This window comes from Lepisosteus platostomus, chromosome 10 (assembly GCF_059453375.1).
Source record: "Lepisosteus platostomus isolate fLepPlt1 chromosome 10, fLepPlt1.hap1, whole genome shotgun sequence".
In the NCBI taxonomy this organism is placed as follows: domain Eukaryota; kingdom Metazoa; phylum Chordata; class Actinopteri; order Semionotiformes; family Lepisosteidae; genus Lepisosteus; species Lepisosteus platostomus.
Window position 1 is genome coordinate 1,872,984 of NC_142620.1, and position 25,862 is coordinate 1,898,845.

Genomic DNA, 25,862 nt, shown 5'->3' on the forward strand with positions numbered 1-25,862 from the left:
TGGGCACCTGAGGCAGATCTGCTTTGCTGCAGGTGGTGCTGGGCTCTTGTCCGTTTTGGTGGAAGGCCTGTCACGTCCTCACTCCTCTCGTGCCAATACAACATGGTCCCAAACCTGGAAGAGGAAAGACTGGTGTCTTTCAAAGGGCTTATCGGGTCAAGATGGGGGGCCAAATCAGGCTGGCCATCGAGTAGGACAAACTGGCTGGTTTTAACGGACTGCAGGACTGGACCCACGCCATTCCCCATGAAGAACAGCGACAGCAGGCAAACAAGTGTGGCAGACATCTTTATTACTGTTGTCACAGCACAATTTTAATTTGCAAAAAAGAAAAAAAAACTACAATTAAAAGTTATATTTAATAAAACATTTTATTGACATGATGTGGTATATGCAAATGGATTCCCTTTTTCCATAGCAGAGATCCCTTTAGAGATGTATTTATTCACTTTCAATTGTAGTGCATCTTCAGTGTCATAGAATAATCCGAATATCTCTTCTAAAGCTCAAGCAATCATTAACAATAAATACTGTACAGAAATATATCTAATACCAATCTTAAAAAAGCAAAATACACCATGCTAACAATACTTACATAACATACAAAATATTTTAAACATAAAATGCAGCATTTTTGTGAGTTATCCCTTTACAATAGTAACACAAACACAAATTACAAAATGCTGGTACATTTTAAAATTTATATATATATACTTTAAATAAAGTGCCTTTCCTGAAAAATATAATCACAATATGATTAACTGTAATCTGACATTTTTTATTCCCAATAAGACATTTGTAGCTTAAACTTTCAACATTTTTCTGAATTCTGTATTCAGAATCCACAACCAGTGGAAACCTATCCTTGTCCCATGTAAGCAATGCAGAGGTCCCATAAACAAGAAACTCCCAATTCATTTTAAAGCTTGAAGACCCACTACAAGCTACTGTCGTGATTCAACAACTGCCCAGAAGAATGAAGACGGCTTTGTTTTACACATTACCACACCTCTGGTGTGTCTCAAAGGCTTTAACAGGAATCCTGGTTTTCCAGAAGCTCTCTGTGCTCTTGGGTAACTAGGGCAACACCTGGCTGACTCACATAAAGACCTGCAGTTTAGTTAAACAAAATTGTTGTAGAGTAACATTTCTGGAGATGGCAAATGGAACATCTTTTTTACACAATATTTTTTTAATTTACATTTCCAAAGGGTTTAGGTGTGGATCTACACCCCTAATCCCTGAAGAAAAGAGCTGTGTGAAATCGCTGAAGTCCTCACTATGGCCTGAAGATTTCGCTCTGTCCCTTTCCTGGTTTTGTGGATCAGAAACTTATGTTGACCTTATAAGAGAGAATGCTCAGCCACTCTCTGGTGATGAGAAACAGAGGGAAATGGTTTTGAAACAATTGTTCTGCAGGGAACCCAATCCAAAGCAAACATCAGTGAATCCAGTAAGAAGTTAGATGTCCGTCTTTTTCAGATCATCAATATGCTGTTCCAGTCAGAACGATCCCTTAGCACTAGCTTAAGAGTACTCAGGGGCCACATAATGCAACATGCTGACTGCAGTTTTGAGATGTACAAGAGAAGATGAAATGTTCTGTGGTGTCAGCACTATTCCTGTTTAATCTGAAAAGTAATATGTAAGAGAAGATAGTATGTCAATACAGGGTGCATGGGAATTAAAAGAGGCGCCTGTCATCTGTATTGCTCACATGTTTAAAAACCCATCAGACTAAGCATTGGCTAAAAATCTGTAACAAAAACACCAGATGCAGGATCCTTTGCATTATACCCTTCTAAAATTGCCACAGGTATTTCCTATCAACTCCACACAGTTGTTACATCCTTAAAGATAAAGTCACAATTGAAAAATATGGAGTAATTTATTGATAGACTTTTCTGTATCTATACATTACCCCACAAACTATATTGTCACACTGATTAAATTGTATAAGTCAAGTTACATCCACGCTAAGAAGACTAGTGAAATATTTCCTCATGAAAACAAACGGAAAGATGAAGGTTCACGTACTTCAACGACTCATTTTTTCAGCACCTGGTCTGTGTTTAAAGCTATGTTCTGGAACAGACTTCTTTAAAGCTGTTCTGTTCAATGACAGAGGAGAGTGTCAATGTATGTTGCAAGAATGTCTGCACAGGATTAGAACTTTTAAATTTACTTTAAATATAGTAGTATTAACTTCTTTTCACTTAGAAAATCATCAAAACATGTAATTTGGCCAGGGGTGCCCAAACGTCTGCATAAAACTGTAGTCAAAATACCAAAGTGCACTATGGTTAACCAAAGTAGCACCACAGAAGACCTGTCTTGATGTTTTTTTTAAAAGGAAAACAGATGTGTACAAGATGTCCAAATGTCAGAATCCACATAAGTGTGAAACAGTGGAACAAAACTAGAGCTGAAAAAAGTTCTTCCTGGATAAGACAGGATTCTGTCAACACAAGGCTTTAAAAATAAGTTCACCTTCGCTCTATACCAGGACCTCTCTGTACCACAACCCAGGCTGAATGGCAGGATTGAGGCTTTAAAACAACATTCTGCATAGCACAGTCCTTTGATGGCAATCCAGAGATTCGAAATGATGTCTGAGAAGCACTGTGAAGCCCCCTATTACTTTACAAAGCATCACCTCATGGAAGAAAGTGAAACATTTAACAAATAAAAACAGGGATGGATTTTCCTAGGACTGTACTGTGTGCCAACACTGAAGAAAAACCACAGTACTCCAATGGAATCTGGTTCTTCTCCTGATAATATAAATCCATCCTGCTAGAGCGCAGCTTTGCGTAACTATGGCATGGGCACCTAGACAGTTAAATACTGGTGACATGACTCCTCAGGGGACCCCACTGCTAAAGCTGCCAGAATTCTGAAGATTCGAGTTTTGAACCAACTTCATCTAATCATATCCAAAGACGGACAGCTGACACTTAAATAGCGACTGTGTCTCAAATGCTTCAATACAATTAACTGTGTTTTTTATATCTATTAAATAAACAGCATCATCTGACACATTTTAAAACCCACTCATTGCGTTTACAGAGAATCATGCGCGGTCCTAAATTCACAATCCCTTTATAAAAAGAAAACATCCGCTCATTTCATACCCATGTGTACTGTTCTTCCCCACATCTATTTTGAAAATTCATTTCTATCTTAATACCACTTTTGCTACAAGAGATGAAGAGTTTTAAGATGTAATTTAAGAACAGGTTGATATATTTTTTAAAGGCTTCATTTTCCTTGTAATAACTGAACAAAAAAACCCAAAACCTTTGAGAGACTGTCCGCCTGTGATCTATCGGGATTGTTCCTGCAGAGACTGGAGATGAGCCAACAGCAGCCTTACATCTGGGGAGATTCTGTTTGAATTCACCGAAATCTTAGCAGCTTGACTGGAATTCCTTTCACGAAACTTTAGTGTTTGAAATGTTTCCATGTGAATCAAATAAATACTGAATGCCCGTGTTCCCAGAGATATCAATTGACAACCTGTGTCCTTTCTTCACTGACACGGCGAGTTCCCCGTTCATACTTTGTAGCAGCACACCGTATCCTGTGAAAGAAACTGGTGAAGAAAGGCTATTCCTTCAGCTCAGGCCGCTTTCTAAGCACTTTCTGATGTCTTACCCACCATGATTTCACAGCAATGGTGCTCATTCTTTTCCCAAACAATCATCAATTGCTGGAAACCCACTCCTGCTATTACCTTTCCTGTAATAATTTACTAGCCTGCCACATCAGAAATAGAAAATCCTTTCAAGTCCAAAGTCAATCGTCCAACATACTCCAGTAACATGAAAGCAGGCGGAGGGGTGGGATTTGCAAATGAATAAAAAGTATCTGTTTTGACAGCAATGGCTCTGTGAACAAACACGATCCCACCCACAACACTCGTACTCACACACACAGATGGAAGAGCATTCCACAGAAAGAAAAGGGAGCCGATTCCACGCTGGATGCTGTGGACCTGGCAACATTTAGAGAGCTGTTTCTTTTTAGACGTGCAACATTATGGTAGCAAGTTTGCAAGCGGGTTTCTTTTGATGGGGTGGATTCAGTATTCTCTCGCCTCCCCCAGCTCGTTCATGTACACGTCCTCCGGCGGGTTCTCGGCGCACCGCAGCCCGTTGTTGGGCGGGCGGACGGCGTGGAACTTGCTCCAGTCCCCCTTGCACAGGATCCAAGGGAGCACGTCCACTTTGTAGTGCAGCTCGGGCGAGAACTCGGTGCTGATGAGGTCTGGCGCTCCAGCCCCCTTCCCCCGGGTTATGAGCTTCATGTGGTCGTTGTAGCAGCAGTGCTGCGCTGCCAAAGTGGTGCTGTCGAAGGACAGCATGGAGCGCACGCAGAACTTCGCTGTGGGCTTGTAAATGTCCAGGCGCTCCTTGGGGCCGCTGGCGTCGCGCCAGCGGAACGTCTTCTTCAGCTTCTCGTCGAAGATATTGACCGCGCTGTAGACGACTTCGGACGGGTAGGTGCAAGGGCAGCTGGGCAGTTCGGTCAGCACCTGGTGGAGGTACTTCTGCAAGAAGTCGCTTTTACAGTTCAGCCATTTCTCGCAGCTGTCGACATCTGCAGGAATCAAGGTTTAACAAAAGTTGATCATCTTAATGGATTGCACGCCATATTCACTCGAAACCTCCTTCAGCTTCGCTAACCCAGCGCCATCGTTTTCAAAGCTGTCCAGTGTGAGACTCCCTCCCTGTTTGTGCCTCAGAGGGCAGAGTTTCCCCCTCTGGCAACAAGAGGGGCAGAGGATGGCAACCCAGCGCCCCACCCCACAGCCAACAGCAGAACACAAGTGAGAAGCCCTGGGTGTGTGGCTGAAGCCGATTCCCTGGCTTCTCTCAAGAATGAGATCCTGGGGTCATTTCGTTACTAAAACGGGCCTAAAGGCCTCCTGTTGCTTGTAACCTCTCAGGTGTTTTCATATAGGCCATGTGTTTTGGGATTCTTATGGACAGAAAAACTGAAAATTATTACTGAATTTGCCTTTGGGACACTTTTGCAACATGAAACATCATGGACTTCAGTGGTAGTGGTCTTCTGAGGGGGGAGGGGACTGACGGGTGGCAAATTTATCTCATTATTCCTCATATGAAACAGGTCCAACTAGCATATAAATGCCTGTTTCTGACTTTTGTTTAGTCTTTTTGGCAGCCAACAGATTACATGATTTTTATGGTGTTAAAATGTTCTTCATATTTTCATTGTCATCCATCATGTAAACACTGGCCAGCAATCGAAGTACAGACCAAACACTAAAGTAGCCTCTGACTTACATGGCTTTCATCAACACAAATGCCACAGGCTTACGTATGAAATGACACAGGACCTCATTCAGGATGAAATCTGGCCTTCTGGCTATGAGCTCGCTTGCAGTGTTATGCAGTATGGATTAAAAGCCCTCCAGCTCTAGGCGTATAAGGTAACCCTGGCAGCCTGCACAACCTTCCTGCAGATTTCTCTTCATAAATATTTGCTCTCCATAGTCAATGGAAAAAAAAAATCCTCACACTTTAGCTGGCTATATTTTTGAACTGCATTTTTCATTATTATTATGAAGTGAAACACCTAGATCACTTTCATGTCTCACTTAAGTAACAGCTGGAAAGAGGGGAGCAATAAAAAAAATCAAATATGTTCTGGAAGAACAGCCTGTTTCGCAGACCGCATGCCATTCTCAGTGGAGCTACCCCTCGCAGCACGCAGGTGTGGACTGTCCGTGCTGGAGAGCTCCATGCGGCCCCAAAGGCCCCTTTCAAAACAGAACAGGCAATCCGAGATGATTAAAAAACTCTAATGACCTAAGAAGCTCAAATCTGGTCAATATATTCTTACATCATAAACATTATGGTTTTCCATTTCTCTGCACTCCCACGTCGAGACGTTAATGTGCTAAGTGTCGTTTCCGATCGTCATACCTCTGCTCTGTGAACATTATTTTTATTAAAGACAAGGACAGTTGATATTTTGTGAAATTCGTGAGCTGTTTCACATTTTCAGACAACGATTCCCTCTAAAGCCGAGTCTCCAGGTGAGAAGGCAAAGTGAAACCAGATGGTCACCAGTTATGACCCACACTGGGTCCGGGGGGCTCCCTGAAAACAAAATGGACCAACCCAACATCCACTGACCTGCATCGAAGAGCTCGGTGCTATTCTCAGTCCCGTAGGGCATGAGATCGGTCACTGCATTCACATCGTCTTGAGGACCATTGGGAGAGAGAGAGAGAGAGAGAGAGAGAAAGGCATGAACTGAAACGCATTTACTCACTTCACCTCGCAGAGAATGCTAAAAAAACAGTTTCACAGTATTTGTTAATATGAAAAATATTAAAATGGCAATTAGAAATTAATATCGCTCTGCCTGCTGAAGGGTATAAACTGCACTAGGTGGCAGAGATGTTCTCAAGGTTGAAATGACTGAGACAGAGCTGGCTGTAGGTCACCCAGCTGAGAGCCACACTACCCTGCTGAAAGTGGGGGGCCTATGGGCTCTCTGTGGCCATGAACAGTTACAGCAGGGCTGAAACTCCACAACAGGCTGAAAGGGATCAGTGTTAAAACAGTGGGTGGAAATCCCTGCTAAGAAGGAATAACAGACACAAACAGAACTCAGAACTGTAACAGCTCCTGTGTGAAAACCTTGCATAGCAAATGGTTTTGGACTTTCCTCATGTTTTGTTTTACAAAGCTGCTTTAATCCATTTACGGCCGCCATTAAATCCCAAACTTCAACTTGCCAATTGCACAATCCCAAACCTGTCACATGATGGCGGCAACCTGTCGGAGCATGCTGCTTGTGCCAGACTAAAGCTTTTCCACTCGGCCTGATTGAGCGATCGCCTTCCTAGAGCTCTTGCGTCAGTCAAGACAGGAAGTGACACGCCTGTTGCAAAGACTTGTCCCATGTGCTGCTGCAAGTCGACCCAGAGCATCCCTAGACCCTTCAGCCCCAGGAAGGTCATGGAAGGTCAGAGCGAGGTGACAATACCTGGACATCGCTCCAGGTCGCAGGTCCGGGACTCGGTGGCTGTACAGGCATAACCGCAGGACCGCGTTCTTGTCTGGTTCCCAGAGCCGCAGGTCACACTGCAGGAGGACCAGGCGCTCCACTCCTCCTCCTCATACTCTGAGCACAACAAGCAGCAGAGAATGCTTTTACATTCACCTCCAGAGGAAACCGATGGATTCCTGGCATAGCAAGAGGGTGGCCATGCGTTCAAGCAGCATTACAGCTCAAATCAGTCTGTAACTTCCATTAATGCATTTTAAACAACCCTCTCAAAACAAAGCCTAAAAAACCTTAAGAATTAGTACAAATGCAACAAAAAATGGGCACTGTAGAAATATCGTTCAATATTTAAATTAATATGGAATCAAGATTTTTTTTCTTTGGGGTATAATTTAATATTTCAACTGCTGCACAAAGTGTTTAAAAAGCTTCAGGTCTATTAAATGCTCTTCTCAACTTTGTTTCCACTGAATACTTAATGATGCTTGACGCAATTAATACTGCATACTCGGCTGTAAAATTTAATCTTACTCACTCTCAGGCTCCATTGTTGTGCAATAAATATAACAATGTTAAATTCTGCTGGTTTCAGCAAAGGCCAGCAGCCAATACTAACACATTCTGTGATTTGCATCTATTTCAGCACCTAATAGCTTTAATTTCTAATGAACAATACATTCTCTCAGCCATAACTTTTAGGGTATCACATTATCTGAGTTGGAGCACAGGAAAATTAGGTCTCTGCTTGTGCTTCTCACAGGTTATTATAAGCACAGCTGCAGAGTCAGGTGGCTCACAGCACTGGGTGGCTTAAATCACATTTATGAAAAATACATAGAAAGAAAAACTATTTTTTTTTAGATTTTGTCCTGCAACTGACCCCAATTTTGTGAATAAAGAACAGAAACTCAGTTCCTGAGCCAGTGGCAATGATATTATCAAGGATATTATTAGGTTACATTTTTTAACGATTCCAGAGAGTGACCTTTGTGTACTGGCACAACATTAATCTGATCAGCAAAGTCCTGGGTCTCCAAGACAGAAGGCTGCTGGATCTTGAAGAACCTGAAGGCATCATCCGTACTTAAAATTAACAGTCTCTGAAAATTTAAGTAAAACGAATGGGTGTCACAGCATACCTAAATCATTGCATGCAGCATTTGTAATTCAACAAAACTGAACACCACTGCAAGGAGGTGAATTCATTTGCAAGCACTGTGAGAATGCAGTCCTAACACAGACTCCTGTGGCACTCCAGAAATTACATCTCCCCAATTTAAGCATTAAACACTAATTATCTTATTACCCAGTTCTCAGTCCAAATACAATGTCTAAGGAAATGCAGTCCAACATCCTTGGATGCTTGTGGCTTTGAAAAAACTATTTATGTGTAACCCTACCAAGAGGCTTCTAAAAACCTTGATACACCACATCCATAACTGCTGCAAGTTCAAAGATACTTAAGTCATTTAAGAAAGACCTACCAAGTTCATTCAAGCTGCAATAAGTTCCAATAGTAGTCTTATTTAATTGAATAAAATGTAATAAGTGGGCTGCAATTGTAATCACCTATGTGTCTGTGTATATGATTTTGTAATCTTATAATTCTGCAATGAGAACAGAACTCTGTTGTGGAAAATATGTTAATTTCAAAGTGGGACAGCTGCCAAAAAATAATAATGTCTGTAATGTCTGCCTCACATACAGGCATTGCTTTCATACTTGTGTAAAAAATCCTCAGACTACAGCACCCTTCATCTCCAAAGCATGTGGAGTTTTCCGCTCCACTGAAATAATGCAGCCTTCCAGCTCTATCATGGTTTGCCAGAGCATAAAGATTAGAGATGCAATGGTTTTTAATAGCCAAATTTTCAAAATCTTGTGTAAATAATGAAAACACGATGACCTTGATTACAGACTAAGTGAGCTATAAAATTACTGGATTAGCACAGTACTGCATGTCGTTTTAGTAAAAAAAAAAAAGTTCCCCTTTGTTCTGCTGCCAGATCACTTTGCGGGTCACCCAGGAATAGACTTTCAGAATAGTTTTTATTACAGGAAAAGCTGAAACTGAGGTGTGTCTTCAGGGCCTGAAACTGTTAAAAGCTGGCTGCTTAATAGACACTGTCATAGGTGCACTTTTCTTCAGAGCATAGACAGTGAATTCCTGTGTACAGTCCTCACAATTCACAGTATATAAGCTTCTTCTTTCTTGTGGCTCCAGGGTACAAAAATAATAAAAAAGAACAAACGAGCGGAGATGAAAGCCCAAGCCACCAGGAGAACAGTGTTCTTCATAAACAGCAATGACTGGCAAAGCCGTGCAAGGTGGAGTGTTTAGAGTACACTATGGAGTCTTATAGCGGAGCCTGTGCAGCACAGGAAACTTCAGGGACAAGAATACAGAGCAAGAGTGGTTTTTTTGCCAATATAAGGCTAAACAAACCAACATGACAGAATCACAGAACGGAAGATATGACATTTCAACTACATCTACAAATTATTTAAGAAAATGTATTCTCTCAGGACGTAGCGAGCATTTGAACAGAAAAGTCTGACACACTGACATAATAGTGAAGCACTGAAGCCATGTACGACAGGTTTAAGAATTAAGGGCAGGAAGGAATAAAAAAAAAAACATGCAAAGTACCCAAAACAACAGAAGTCAAACACGGTCAGTTCTGTTTGCACACTGCATGGGCAAAATTAAAAAATAAATAAAATAAAGTATATGATACAAAAACCTCTCCCCTTGTGTTCTGACAAAGTAATGCGTAGAAGAATCAAATCAATGATGCATAATTACCAGAAGAATTCATTTCTAATTTTACTTAAACTCCAAAGGAGTTCCCATGTTTAGTGAAGTGAAAAACTTCAGAACTGTGCCGACTGGATGTTCCAGTTCAGAATCCCTCTTTAATTTAGAATGTGGTTTAACAAATCTGCTTAGCAGAAGGCACGCCGCATCTTTCCCATCGAAAGAAAAAAAAAAGGCAAAGTAATTTTATGTGCAGCCCGCACAGCCCCTGAATTTTTGAACTGGCTTAAAAGCTTCCGAAATGCAGTGCGAAGAGCAGCCAGAGTCTGAGTCGTGGGACGAGAAGAATAGCCCAGCCTTTCCCTGTCAGCCCATGTCACCCTGTCCTCCTAATCTGCTGTCTAATTGAACGCAAATATTAGTTGTTTATCCAGTGGGCTAGGCTCACGCTGCTATTAGCAAGCTGCCCAGCGGATCTTCAAAAGCCTTTGGAACCAAGAACCAGTGTCAACTTCAAAGAGGACACAAACAATGTCCTGATGGTCGAGCGCTCGCGGGCGGAGAAGCCGCACTCCCTCTCTCTCTCTTTTAGTTCTCCCCCTGTGCTCTCAGTGGAGGCATCTCTTTTAAATTTCCAAAGGCTTGAAGAATGCCGGGCTCTGTGGAGAGAGAATGACCAGTGTGCAACAGGCATGCAAAAATTACTTAAATATTCCATTGAGAAAACAATGCTCAGTTGTCTCAATTGGATGTTAACAATTTAGCAGAGCTCTTCTGGCAAGCATCTGTAAAAAACGGTCACTAATTCAGGTTTTTTCTTTCCCCTCTGTCAAAGGTCTGGTAGGAAAACTGAAATGATATGGTAGGAACTGCTGGTCTAACTGGACTTTTCATTCCGAATCTTTAAAATGGTTTTACTAGAAATGAAAGACAAAAAAAATCATATTGTGTTGTATGAGATGCGTTGTATGAGTACTATGTACGAGATGTGAAACTGGTTTTATTGACTGTTCTTTTTAAAAAGATAATTGTAAGCAGCCAGTGTCAATAAATACACGAAGAGCTAAGAGTCTTGTGGAACCTGCTGAGACCACATGCTGTCGTATGAGGCTATAGAACAATCAATCAACTAAAACCAAGCAGGTGTTTAAAATCTGACCGTTGCTGCCTCATATTTTTAGACAACCATGACACTGTGCTTTATATTTTAGTGAATCCAATAAAACACTGAAAGCATTTTTTAAGAAGCCATCGGTTATTGTTTAAGCACTATAAAAGGGTCAGGAACGTATTGATAGAACAGTTCTGAATCATAACATATTACAGATTTTTCTGAGTTAAAAAACTGGTAGGGCTCCACTTGCAATATCTACAAGGCTCTTCAGAGGAAGATAACCTAGTACGTAAATTTGTCTGGTTAAAAATAACCCATCTTTCCCACTTTAACATTTCATAGAAATTCAGAATGAAATCCATGAGGGCATTCAGAAGGTCTAACAACTTTTATCCAACAGGCCTCCGTGAGCTTTCAAGCCAGATTCTGCTACAGAAAAGAAGCTGCCGGCCTCTTGCCATCTGTACCAGCCTGTTCTCTGTGTGAGCTGCAGCATCTCTGCTGGCAAATGAAGTCGATTTTGTAACCTCAAAAACATGAAAATCTCTGTCACTCTGAACACCTTTTAAATTATTTCTTATTCTCCCAACTCGCCGCCCCTCATCGCTCGTGCGGTGGTCTGGCACTTGACTTCCGGAGAAACGCGTCCCGTTCGACTCACCGTAAGTGTCCTTGGAGTCCCAGCCCTTGTGCCACGAGCTGTCCCAGTCTCCCCCGACGCCGCTCAGGGCGGACTCCTCGCTGTCGTACTCCAGGGTGTGATCTTCCCGCGTGTCCTCCAGGCTGGCCTCCTGCGAGTCGGGGTACTCCCAGAACAGGGGCCAGAACAGCTTCTTATCCCCCAGCCAGTCCACCGAAGACAGCGGCCAGTCGTTCCGGCTCTCCTCGAGCAGGTCCATCTCGATCTCGGTCTGAGGGTCATCCACGACCTCGATGGTGACCTGAAACCAAGGCAGACCGCTTGAGTCAAGGACAGTGGGGACTTACTGCAACGTCCGCGCCATAACTGGTCTATCTGAGACGGCACGACCCAAGAGCCGCTGTATCATTCACCTTCAGAGCAAACACACGAAAAGAGATTTGTATTCAATTATTATTGGCTAGGTAGGGCAAGATAACCATGTTGTGTCCACTTCAGAACCTAGTCAACCGGTCTAATCAGCAACAGGTCTTATTCGCACCGAAATACAAAAACAAGTGGGAAGCCCAGTGTCTTAATATCAATATCCACCAGAGCTTGGTGCCAGTCTAGCATGCTATTACAATCTGCAAAATTCAAGAAGCAACCCCAAACAGTGGAAAGATGACAGATTGTGCTGAGGTCCTCTATTCTGTATTATCTCTTGGTAACAATATGCTGAATCTCTGTATGACCAGACTAGCTCTTTACAGACTAACCAGGACAAGCGACAGCTAGCAACTCCTTTTGTTTATGCAACAGAAAGTTAAATGTTTATTTTCTTTACATCAAAATAATCTAATGGCTGCTATAAAGGTTTACAAAAAAGAAAAAAACACTGAAAACAGTTATGCAACCATACTTTTCACACCTGAAGAAGGCTCCACTGCCGAAACATTGTTTTCGTTTTCAGCATGGAATAAACCTATTCCTTGTTCCTTTGCAGCCTACGCATGCTGACCCAGCTACCCACCTGACATACATTTTATATATCACACTAGAGCTTGATCATAGATCGTTTGAGAGGCACTGAACATATTGACACTCATTTATGGGCATAGAGTTCCTATGGTCATAAAATCTCATGCAAACAAATCTGCTGTATGATCTGCTCTGGTAACAATCCAGGGCACACAGGGACACATGTAAGGGTAAGTGTGTATATAACTGATTAAAGCAGGTGCATCCTTACACAGAGCGCTCTGGATGTATATAACAGGCTGTCCAGCCAGTCTGTCAAAGCCGATGCCCTGGGCTGGATTGCCTGTTACATACATCCACAGCCTTAGATCTATCAGCTACTAGAAACCAAACCGGCTGGAGGGCGTCATCCTGATCAGAACCTTTATGTCCTTATTACCAGTGTTGAAAACTCTGAAAAAAACAGAAATGTCCTGTTTAGGCAATAACGTCTTGGAAAGCTATATTCATTGGGGATAATTAAATAACCAAATATAGCCTGTTATGGATGAAGAATTGTAAACTCCCTGCTTCAGTGCAGATTTCATTAAGCGTGACACATTTAGTTCCTTCAATTTGTCAAGGCTATGAATGTGAACTTATTACACTTAACTACACCCCATTAAAATGTGGTGACTCATCATAAACAGCTCCTTAATGCATCTGCTTCCATTATTGTCAATAAATCAAAGAGGGTTTTTTGTGTACAGTTGTCTTGTGATTTAATGAGTCCCCCAGCTCAATCCATATATCTTGAAAATGTGCTCATCAATGTTTTAAGAAATATTTACCGAGCACCCATGCTGTGATTGTCTTTCTTTTAAATTTAACAGCATTTGCTACCTGCTGTAAAAACAGCAGTGTAAAAACAGACTACAAGTCACCTTGTAAATTTGTTTCCTTTTAATATCAGCAAACTTTCAAATTAACATTTCAGAGAACTTTAAAATAATGCATTAGTACCTAATTAAAACAATGAGTAATAAAATAGCTCTTTGCATGTCTATGAATATTCCCAAAAATAATGCTAAACACAAACAAAACTCAGAACACAAAATCAAATAATTTAAAGTCAAAGGTGGCTTAAGTGTCTCTCCTTACAGTTAGCAACAGCATTGGGCTTCAGAGAAAGTGACAAAAATGCAAGAAATCCTGCAATATCATGGCCTGGCTTTCTATAACAGCACAGGGAAATGCAAGCTGCGACTGTATAAATCTTGATTACAGAGAGAGAGAAGCCTAGTAACTTTCATTTCAACAAGAGTAATTCAATTAGACAGAAGGACCATAATTAACTGATATAAAGCATAAACCAACCGTCACATTTCATTTCTTGATCCCATTAAATGAAATGTAAAAACTACCTAAAGAGACTTTCCACATTAAAGCATTAGCTACTCTAACTTGGAATATAAATAACGATCATTTTCAAAAATGTAAAAGAGCTCTTTTCTCTTTCTTCTGTTAATCGGAGTTCTAAATGAAGTATTTAGGAGAGCTCTCAGTTCAGATCACAGACTAGTTATCTCCTGCTGTTCTTCTGGCACTGTTTAAGACAACCCATGCTTCCTGTTATTATCTGCTATTATTTTAATCACCAGACTACAGTTACAAAACCTCTCAATTGTGCCATTAGTAATTTATTTGTATTATGTGAGGCTGAAAGAATTTGTTGCTCAAATAAATTACTATATTTAAAAGCCTGTAGGAAATAATGATCTTGAAATTTAGTCTTTGCAAACTATAACAATGTAACTGTTCCCCAGGAGCCCAGTTTGTACACCAACGCTTTCTAAATTTGCCTGAGGATAAGCTTATTCTTGAGCTAATAGATTTGTAATTAAGCTCTGAGATAGTAGGCCTGCAAAACACCAGGACTGCATGGTTACATTATATAAAGTCAAACAATGCAATTGCACATGAATCAGCCACTAATAAATGTGAGCTTTAAATATTACCCTCCTCCTAGTAGCAGGTGCTGTCATTCTGAGAATTGCCTTCAGATACAGACACTAACTGGGTTTTTAAAATGAACTTTTTCAGTATTACTCACGACAGAGCAACAGAAATAATCCTTTAACAAAACCAGGCAGCGGAGGTCCACATCTCTGGCTGGCTCGGTGATTACTGGCCCCAGCAAAGCCCCGACAGTGGGATCTTCCTCTGCCTTCCTGCTCTCACCTGGATATTGGGGTTCTGGGAGTTGAGGTCAGCATTGGCCAGATCCGGGAAGTTCCGCAGATCCAGGACGAAGGGGTTGGTCTCCTCGGCATCGGGCGCGAGCCGGCGCTGGGACCACCTGCGCTTGTGCCGTCGCGAGGAGGACAGGAGGCTCTTCACCTGGTTCGGATGCTGCGTGCTTTCGGTCCCCTGCTGGCCAGCCCTGGGCACGGACTCCGCCCGCTGAGCAAAAAAGCACAGCAAGCACATTACTCCACAGTCACGCGACACACAGTACACGTCCTGTGCCTACGAGGTGAAACCACGCGCAAGCAGAGATTGAGTCAGATATGAAAGTGAGGGGTCCCCCTGTGTGTCTTGGCCATTACAGGCCATTGCCTGTGCGCAGAGGGAGCCCTGTGGTCCCAGGTTCGAGCGAGCCATGACCAGCTGTGAACACAGACATGAAGCACTCACAGGTGCATACAATACAAAGATATAATGATTCTTTATTTTAAAAAAGAAGGTATCATGGCACTGATTTAAGAGTTATGTTGATTTACCTGCGCCACACCTAATAGTTATTCGTACTTTGATTAACAAGCTGCAAACTGAAGAACCTTCCTGGAAACAAGTGGCTCTAATTAGAAGGATAAACACATCTTCTAGTGTCTATACACATTTACTGTGTTTAGTACAAGTCCAGCTGTGCCGTCTCCAGTCCCAGGACTGGAACTGTGCACACATGTAGGTTTACTAGATTTCGTGAAAGGGTTGAAGCTCATCAATCTTGTAGAACTAGAGTTAGTAAGTCCATCATCCCAGCAGGCTTGACACTTGGAATAACAATAGACAGCCAACCACTGCACAAACCGGAGAGGGAGGATAATGCACAGGAAAGCCACTCACGTCACTGTCCTGCTCATTACTGGAACTTCATTTTCAATTACTTATACGTGGGATAGTGAAATGCTGGCTAAGAATATTTTTTTTACGTTTTCAAATACTCGACTTCTCAATTTCCAGTTAGAAAGAAAATGCAACAGAAAATTTAAACCGTTACAACAGAGAACCCTCAAACTATTGCACAACAACCTCTGCAATTGTTTGTCTGACTGGCAATAGATCCTTTATTGCTTGGTAGAGTCTGAAACCAACGATGGTTTCAGCAAATTTGTCACTTTCCTACAAACGGGTGAGACAGGGCGGGTGAGACCAGCAAGGATGACTTCAAAGTTCTGCAGTCACCAGTCCCACAAAGCACAGGATAGGAAGTGAGGAGAAGATGCTGATTGCCATTTCTTCTACAACAAGTAACTCCTTTCTCCTGAGGCACAGTTCAAGGTACTAACTGAAGTAGTGTGTGCCAGATTTCCCTGCTTTAATGAGATCAGAATAGAGGCGCTGGGCTCTTGGGAATGGTTAGCATCAGCATGAACCTGTTGTGCCATACGGGCTCTTCAGCTCTGCTGTGAACTCTGTGCGTGAAGCAGCTGTGGTTTCTTAGAGCTTAGATTTCAGCTAAACCAACCCATCTGCAGTGAAATATCCAACATATGACAACATTTTAGTACTGGCTCGAGGTCAACAAGACGTCTGCAATGTGGTGGTGTTTAAACATCGTGGAACCTGGACAGATAAAACGTTAAAAAATCGCGGTCTCATAACACTCAATGCAGATTCACTACGCTGTTAAAAATCAGCTGGCGAGCTAAAATCTAAATCCAGATGGTTAATGTTAGCATAATACGCTGCTAAACTGATGGGAAGGGGTTTGGAAATTTTTGGATGCTTGCCTGAGATGCCACATGCAGGTAAATTATTACATACTGCAGGATGTGTATCTGTACTTAATCTTCATCTGGTTTACTTTAATCTGGAGACCCAAAGTCTGGAGAATAAAACTGTGTTCCTGAACCCACCACTCCACATTCAAAATATCCTCTTTTAATTCAATGCACTTTCCTGAGCTACTCTGCTGTAGAATAAAATATTGAATCAATACCTGGTGTGCAGTTTGGCAGGCTAGGTGGACTCAACCAACACATCTTGAAAGAGACCTGGTTATCTTGTACACAAAAAAAACTACCCAAAAACAAAGGAATGCAACCCTGGAAAATGACTGGAGTCCTGCACACACAAATGTCAACAGGTCTTAAATTACACTTCTTGTCTAAACATGCATGAGGTGCCAATAATCTCTGCCTTGCATGCCCACTGCTTGGCCTGTGCTCACTTGGAGTTCACCTTTTTAAATGCTCATTAAAGCCACTCAACAAGGCCAGCTGTGCGCCCTCAGCCCTTCTCATGTTGTCTGGGGGAGTGCAGCACTTGAAACTGATGCTGCGTTACCTGCAATTAGGACCAGATGATTTCTTTAAGAGTCACTTTAATCCTGATAAGTGAAGCACTTCAAAGCAAGGCAAGACATAGCCACAAAACTGACCCAAATGCGGCACAACTCCACATCAAAGGTGTCTTCGAGGTATAAATCAGCCACAGTGTGTGTGTGTGGATGATTGAAAGCCAGGTGGAACCGGAGCCACGCAGGTTACCTGCTCTGACACAGCAGTGAAAAGCCTTCCCTTCAACATCCAGCCTATCAATCCAACTATCAATGATGGGACAAGCTTGCAAAGGCAAGCTGTATTCTTCTGATCTGCCGATTAGAGTAACCCACCCCAAATCAACATCCTTGTGACAGAAGACTTTTCTGATCAAAGAGCTAAGGTGGTAATCACGGGCACCAAAAGCCGTGCCAGGCTCATATACATCTGATGCCCTCTAAAGGCTCACTAGTGTGAGATTTATGTAGCTGCAGAAGACGTGAACTACAGTATGTATGAAATGGCACCATAGAAAACTGTATTATTTACCTTAACATGAGAGGGTTTTACACCACAATACTTGATATGAGAAATAATAACAAAAGGCTTACCGACAATTTTTGCAACAACAAAGTAAACTTGATGTGAGGCTCCAGATTATCCTGAATGTCTAGCTGTCCAAACAGCATTTGCTACTTTGAGTACCCTTCGTAGGTGTGGAAACAAACCAGCGCTGAACGGAACAAACTTCATTCAGAACACTGGATCAGAAAGAGAACCACCAACAGAGGAGGAGGGCTGACGTGGGTCTGAGTTACCAATTAACAGGCAACTGAGGAGACAAACCATGGTCTCTGGTGTATGCATAGAAAAGAAAAACCTTTTAACCAACAAGACAATCACAGCTATTGATGAAAATGAAATTTATATTTATTATAATAATTCCTTACATTTATATAGCACTTTTCCGGACAATGTATTTAAAGCGCTTTACTAGTAATGGAGACTCCATCCACCACCACCAGTGTGGAGCCCCCACCTGTATGATGCAACAGCAGCCAAAGTGTGCCATCATTAGGAGGCCACAATGGGTAAAGGCCAGGGGGACGTTTGGCCAGGACACTGGGGTAACACCCCATCACTTTTAAAGAAACACCCTGGAATTTTTAATGACTATCGAGAGTCAGGACCTTGGTTTTACGTCTCATCCGAAAGGACAACAACTTTTTTACAATATAGTGTTTCTGTCACTATACCGGAGAATTAGGACCCACACAAACCACAGGTGAGTGCCCACGAAGGTCCTGTAGATGTGGGGAGCATGACAACGGCCTTATTCCAGCCTACAGCCTGCTCTGCTCATTGTTCATGATGCTCTTTCTACTGCTGGAAGTTTATGGCGTGAGGAACACACTATATGGGTGGCCCATTGAAACAGAAGTCTTATTCAGCTTTATAGGCAATATGAACAGAAATAACCGGCTAATAAAACTGAATGAGAGTCCTGTACAGTTTGTGACTCACAAATCTTGATCATTGCACCTCATGTAAAACTTCCAGGGGTCCTCAAAGTCTTTCCCACAGACCATGGCTCTAATTATTCGAATGAATGGTACCTATACAGCCTTGAAACAGGTCTCAATATTAAATGCCAAAACACATTTACTTAGTGGTACTGCAGAACAGTATTTTACCTTCAGTGCGTTTATAAACCATAGCAAATTTTCTCATCAAGCTGGATGACTAATTACAAATATACTAAAGTTATCACATTCCACTGATCTCAATGTTTTGAACATGTTAGTGGGTAACTTTTCTGAAGGGCCCTCACTGCAGAAATCTGTAAAATCAAGCAGTCACAACAGTCTATATTCTACAACAAAAAAACTACAGAGACAGATTTATTTGATGGCATCATAACATATTACCAAGGGTCACAGGGCAGAAAACAACTGGGACACATTACAGTGGAAAACTGCATGGTCCTTCATAATTGAACCAAACATAGATTTGACTGTTCATTTACAAAATCAAAGCTATTTTCTGTGCTGCCTGTATATTTATAGCACTGTCAGAACACTTTATTTCTCACAGTGCTGTTCTACAGTTAAACATGTAAACCCATGTGAAGTAAAACACAAGAAAAGAACGTCGATCTATATTGCTTCCACTAGTCATGCCTGGCTTTGCTCAAATGGAAATAGAGCTCACAGTGTCAGAGAGCTTTTAGCTGTATGGCCTCTTTATTCACCTCCCTGGAGGAAATTCACTCTGACATCCTGTAGCTGATTAAATAAATGCATTTATTTACCACGACATTTTAAAGGTATTATTTCAACAAACTCTAGTCAAAGCCTAAAATCTAAGTTAAAAAACAGAATGTGTGGGACATGCACTTTTAACTATCCAAACAAATGTGGGGCTTTCTGCATTTCTATTTCTCTGCAAACTGCAGGAAGAACCTGCATGAGACGTGTGTGGGTGTTTGAGTATGAGGTGCACATTCCCTCCTCGTCCATGTGTTGCTGGAGAAATAGAAGCTGGTGTTTCTTCACTGCAACCAGAATATTCCAGAGGTCTCAAGCCACCTACGAACACTCTAATCTTAATGTTCGGACCATGCAGCTTTAACATACGGATAATAGTGTATTTCAGCTTAGATTCTGTTACAGTACAGCACATCTGAGGCCTTTCCACAGCGCAGCTACCTAGCAGATAAATAGACCTAGAGACCAGAAATTTAAACCACCAAAGCAACTTAAGACTTGGAATTCTTGAAAACAAAATGTAAACCAGGATCTGAGAACTTTACCAAACATCCTAAGTTCACAGAGCCACTTGATTCACTAGACTGGACCGGTTCTACCTCAGACACTGGAGTTTAGGAATAATGCACATTGTTAGTCCTACACAAGAATCCCACTGTTTCCCCAGACTGTTGTCCCTGAGCAGCTCCCTCTTCTTCATGTGTGCTGCTGCAGCTTTATTAAACCCTCAACAAAAACCCTTCTTGTTGGCTTTATACAAAATTGACTCTTAGAAAAAGAATGGTTAGTCACACTAGCTGCAGTAAGCTATGCACATTAAGAGCATGAGTACTGATCTCACTGCACAACATTTAGACTAATGTGAGGCCCAATAGCTTTACAGCTAGTTTCAAATGGTTAAAAAAACCTATACATAATGAACCTACACTTTATTAAGACACTATAACACAGTCATTTAACATACTTAGCAAGCGAGTATGTATATCAACATGTCAGGGCGAGGAGCTTCTAAATGATGCCAAGTGCTGCACTACATTACAGCAGTATCCCCTCCTTCTCCAACACGATCACCCGACCTGCGCAGATCTCAGCTCAGCAAGGTGGGCCTGGCGGGCCCTGGGACTGGGCAGAGCCAAGCCCATGCTGTAGTGGCGTTAGTGGATGAGCAGGTACCGTTCTCTGCTCGGGGCTGGAATGTCTGCACCAGTGGCCCAGCATGGTGACTAGAGACACTCCGCTGTAGAGCTACTGTCCTTGCACTGGGATGTTAAGCTAAGGTCCTGATCCCACCGCCCTGCTGGCCTGGCTAAATTCCACTGTGAGCCGAATTCCACGGGCCTCCCTACAGTGCCCCCCTTAATTCAGCTGGGGAAACGGATTCTCACTCCTCCCCCTGGTCTGCTGTACAGTGGGGCTGCTGGTGCAGAAAGGCTGCTGTGCGTCACCCCGATGGGTGTGAATGGAGTCATTTCCCTCCTATATCGAAGACTCTTTAGAATCCTCCGGTATAAGAAATGAAACCAAACAGGAATGATTTCAAAACACAAGGCATTAAATTGTTAGCAAAAGCCATGGTATTACTTTAAACCATCTGCTTCTCACAATAACAATACAGAGCGCTAAGTGTGCTGACTTCTCTGTTCACTCTTGACAGTAAACAAATGACTCAGTGCTTAAAGTACAGTAATTCACTTTCCTCATTCTTAATTTATTGATAGATGGGGCTTCTTATACTTCAAACGAATCTGGACTTTGTTGAAGATCTCTTTAAATCCCAGTGCTGTTTAAACTCATTATTAGATCAAAGCTCTTCAACCACAGCACCACAATACCACTGCTTTTAATTAGGTATTTAGCTCTGCACACTACTACTAAAAGCATCCTGAAGACCAGCCTCTCTCTTTCTGACTTACACAAAGGACGATTAATGTATAGATTTTATTTCAGTCAAAAACTATCTGTAAAAAACTCTTCTGCAGGTCTGTTTATGCAGACTGTCAGCTGCTTGCAACTGCTGAAGAACACTAAAATTATGTGTTGAAGAAATAAACAGTAAAGACAACACACTAATAAATCTTAAGAGTTTTAAAAGGTAATTTTGCAATAATTATGATATATAAATCAGACTGCTCATGTGTGAATTTAAACCAGATAATCCCTCTATACTCAGCTGTAGTCTTTGAGTGATTCTCCTTATTTTTTTATTCTATTAGCTGACACCTATCCAAGATCGTTTAAAGTTAAAAAGATTAATTAATCGTCAATAAAATTAAGCTAATGCAAAAATAACATCCCCAAAGGAAATAATTAATATAGGTGAAGGAGAAACAAGAAAGACTACTTATATGGAGCAATACATCAATAGGCACAGCCGGTCATCTTCTGGTTTGGCTCGGTTCTAGCAAAAATGAGCTATTGTTAATCCCCTATAGCCTTAAAGCAAAGTTATCATTCATTGTTAATGGTAGCTAAAAATTAAAGTTTAAAAATAAAAAGAAGGCCGTCTGATTGAAATTCTTTCTGCTCAGGCAAGCAGTATTCACATAAACCCTCAGCTCACCTTGACTGCACACAACCTGACCTGGCTCCCAGTTCACCTGATGTCCGTGTGGCCCGGGCCTGCGGCTCCTGGCCTTCTCACCCCCAGCTCATGCTGGCAAGGGCCCTGGCTGTCAGCTGGTGAACAGCCCGGGACTGGAATCCCGAAAGCCAGAGCGCTTGGCGAGACAGGTGGGACACATGTTGGCACAGCAGGCCCTTCACAACGTGCATCAGCCAAAATAAGGAGGTAATACTCAGCGTTAGGGGTTCCATGAGGTCCGTCACTCAGACGTGTTTCAGGAACTGCAGAACCCCCGAGACCCAGAGAGCCAACAGCTCGGTGGAAGGAGCTGGTGAAGGGAATCTACCAGACACCCATATGGCATAACCAGGACAACGCAAAAGCATTCAAATCCAAACCGAGTGAGAGCCATTAAGCCCCATTCCTCTGACTTTACTGGTTGAACTGGGGGATTAGGAATACATGTTTGACCAGTTTATCAACGACCGGCTTTGGAGATTGCTAAAAAGGAATGATACTAAAGACACGCATGGATTTTTGAAGGTTCTCTTGCTAGCCCTCCCACTTACTACAACTGTTTAGTACGACGGTTTTACTACATTTTTTAGTTCATGAAACACCCATTAAAACCATTCTCTTCAAACTTTGAAGCGTCCTGGCTCCTTGCTTTCGTTCCCCCTTCCAATAATACCCATTTGTTTCTAATTCTTTCTATTTCAATTTTGAGCTCATAAAATGTGAGCAAGTACTGGCGCACAAAAAGTAGAGAGCCATTTCCAAACACAGAAATGCCTTTGAATTTTAAGAAGTACTCGTTCACTTTTTTCACTCCACTCCTCAAGGTAAGGGGACTGTAGAAATTTTATTACACGTAGAATCGGCAGGACAGAAAAAAAACAACAAGAACACCCTCTTGCCCTTTTTGGGAGGTTTTCAGAAGATACATTTCAGTCACTGAATTTAGACAGAATTAATTACGTTTATAAGCAGTAAAAGGAACGAACTAACCTTGAAATGACAAGCAGCATTAAAGCGATTCACGTGCCCTTGCACAACGGCGCACGTTTGCTAGAAACTGCCGACAAAAGTTAATTGCATTTTTTCAGTTTTATGATTTCTATAGTCTATTGTTTGTTTTTACACTTAAGTGTTTACAATTCGTTAGTAAAGAAATACTGCAATGTGGGCTTTCATTGTGACAGAAAGCTCATTAATCTTGGCAGCTTCTCAAAGCTTCGCTCTCAGAATATTGCTCCTTGTGCAATGCCTTACTGTAGTTACCCTTTCCTGTAATCAACTTTTTGTGTTTTAATGAACACACTACGCACTCTTTTGTTTCTGAAGAACAAGTCCCGAATGTGAAAGTCAACGCGCAAGGTTTTAAACCTTTAGTTCGCATCTGTGTTAAATAACTTCGTGTTTACAAAACAATGATGCAACTTTGTGTCCTCAAGTGTGTAGCTTGTAAAAAAGTTATTAGTATTGGCGGCACTTTTTTGGTAATCGATAAGTTAAGTCTCATTCTCATAACAAATGTACTCTGCAGTAGTTCGCTTTAAATCTTGGAAAACCGGAATACTGTTTACAAAATTCTTACCAGGCTGTATTCCATGAAACAACAAACACGTGCTTAATGATAAAAAGTCCAGTAATGTGTACTTCTTAATTCTACACACAAAAAGCACTAATGAGAACGTCAGCATTTAACAATTCAACACTTTAAATTAATAGAAATGTAAGTAACATGATGCGTTGTATCCGTCCTTAAAACTGTAATATGCTCTTAACTGCCTTGCAGTGCAGAGCGTGTTAACAGAAATACAATTAATACTACAGACCGCGGCCAACGAAAACAAACAACGATAAATTGAAGTTTACAGTGTAAAAGTGCTGAAAATGGAAAACAAAACAAACATCGCATTCCAGCTGGAAAAACCTTGAACAAAAAGAGTTATTAAGGTTGGCTTACCTCCAAGAAAATGGTGCCCCTGACCTTCGGGGTGCTGTTTTTGTGTTTCCTTGCGGGGAACCCCTTGACCAGCGCCAGGGAGAGGGCGAGGAGGGCGACCCACAGCAGTAGACTATCGTGCCTCCGGAGGCCGTGCATGTCTCTGCGGGTTGCGCGAACACACAGCTGCACCGAGGCTCGCAGGCTGATCCGCGGACACCCCACGACCTGATCCCCGGCCGCGGCACTCGTGTGCTCCCGAGAAAGCTCTGATCTCTTTCCCAGCCTTTGGACACTTCCGAAGGACTCTCGTTTTCTCTCCCCCTTTCCTCTGCGGTGCCAGGCTGTTCTTCTGGGGAGCGTAATGTATTCTTGTACCCCCACAAAAAAAAGCTAAGCTTTCATTAAAAAAAAAAATCTGAAAAAAGCAAAGCTTTTAATTGATAGGCAACAATATAATGCAATTCACTGAATTCACAGTCCCCCTAGAAGTTCGTTCTGGGGTGTATCTGCGGGATCAGTGTTGTTGCACGGCGAGCTTCTCAGTCGTTGCTTCTCTGATGTTCTTTCAAACTTTTGCGCTGGTATTTAAAACGTTTTTGCTTATTCGTCCGTCTCTGATGCCTGTCCATGTGGTAACCCGTTGATGCGAGAGCTACGTGCGTCTCTCTCCAAGTGTGTATCGATGAAATAATAAAAAAAAAATCTTTGCACCCCTTCGTTACCTCGCTGGTCTGATTTTTTGGCTTTCCATTTGACAGAAGACGGTCTTGTCTGCACTTCGCCTCTCCAGTCCGCGTCTGGACAGGTTTCTGCACAGAATAGTAAGTTTCGGAAACTTCACGGGTTGTTTTACACCCAGCGCGGTGACATCTGGATGGAGCTCAATGAGACCCGCGTTAAAACGCAACTCTTAAGCTGTGGTCTTGATTGTTCAGTATCCAAAACTAAACACGTTTTTTTCGGATTTTAATGGAAAACGATGGTGCCTTTAGAATTAATGAAGCCCTCTCGCTCCTTTCCCGGGAAGAGACTCTCCCACTTTTCTGTGCTCAGGTTGAGATCGAGCCCTGCTGCACCCCAGCTCATCTCCATCGAGTTACTGTGACGTTAGGAGGAGGGTCCCAAGATCAAACGGACACAATGAAAGAGAATGAATGAATTACTCGCAAGGGCCGATTGAAAATGAGGACAAATTGATACGGGCCGGCTGGAGAACAAAGGCAGAGGAGGAGGATGGACTGCATTCTCTAAAAGCGTCCCCGCAGTTTATTTTGTTCAAGCGTGGGCTATGATTTCTTAGAAGCGTGTTGATAAAAGTTACGGTGAGGGGCCCCGCAAACATTCAATAAAAATACCCCTTAGTAATTTCAGATTGGATTTAAAATGCGTCACTTATTTCATGTCAAAGGGACACATTGCCATTTCAGACTCACTTCTCGGGGATTTATAGAGAAGTCTAGGTCAGAAGCACCCACAACACATGGGCTGATGTTAGCGATACGGAAAAATACACACATAAACGTACATATACACATATATCTGTATTAAAATATAGATACGATAGACCATAACCGTCGAATGTAGAAGATTTCATGTCTACTGAGATACAAGATGGAGTCTAACAGCATTACCTAAAGAAGATTTTAAGAAGTTTTTGTCCAAAGAAGAACGATCTCGGATGCGAAATGGGGACCCAAGAAGAAAATGCAGTAAACCTTCCAAATCATTAATTGGCTCAGCTTCCTTGAACTAATCCTCAAATTCGTCAGCTGTTCCCACACACCCTGGCCAAGGGGCTCCATACTCACAGGCAGAGCTTACAGGACTAGAAAATGTTACAACTTTTTTTTTAGAAAACGAAAGCTTTATTAACATACATCGATAGATTTTTTAAATTACATTTCAAAATTAAAAAGGTGACATGTCTCCACAAAAATGTTTCGGGAAATTCAACCTATTTATAGCATTTAACACATTTACATCATGGCAAAGAGGAAGCGCTGAATTGCCACCAACAGTGCCACCTGAATGTGTGC

At 42.0% G+C, this 25,862-nt stretch overlaps 1 protein-coding gene across 1 annotated transcript; it reads right to left on the minus strand.

Moving 5' to 3' along the window:
* Positions 1-275: 275 nt before the first annotated feature.
* LOC148653005 (isthmin-2-like) lies at positions 276-24,940 on the minus strand. The gene is made up of 6 exons (XM_088647419.1): positions 23,845-24,940; positions 14,740-14,961; positions 11,581-11,860; positions 7,027-7,164; positions 6,168-6,236; positions 276-4,602 (listed from the first exon to the last, which is right to left on the minus strand). Exons 1-6 carry the CDS (start codon positions 23,980-23,982, stop codon positions 4,085-4,087), a joined length of 1,365 nt encoding a protein of 454 aa, XP_088503545.1. The 5' UTR covers positions 23,983-24,940; the 3' UTR covers positions 276-4,084.
* Positions 24,941-25,862: the final 922 nt, after the last annotated feature.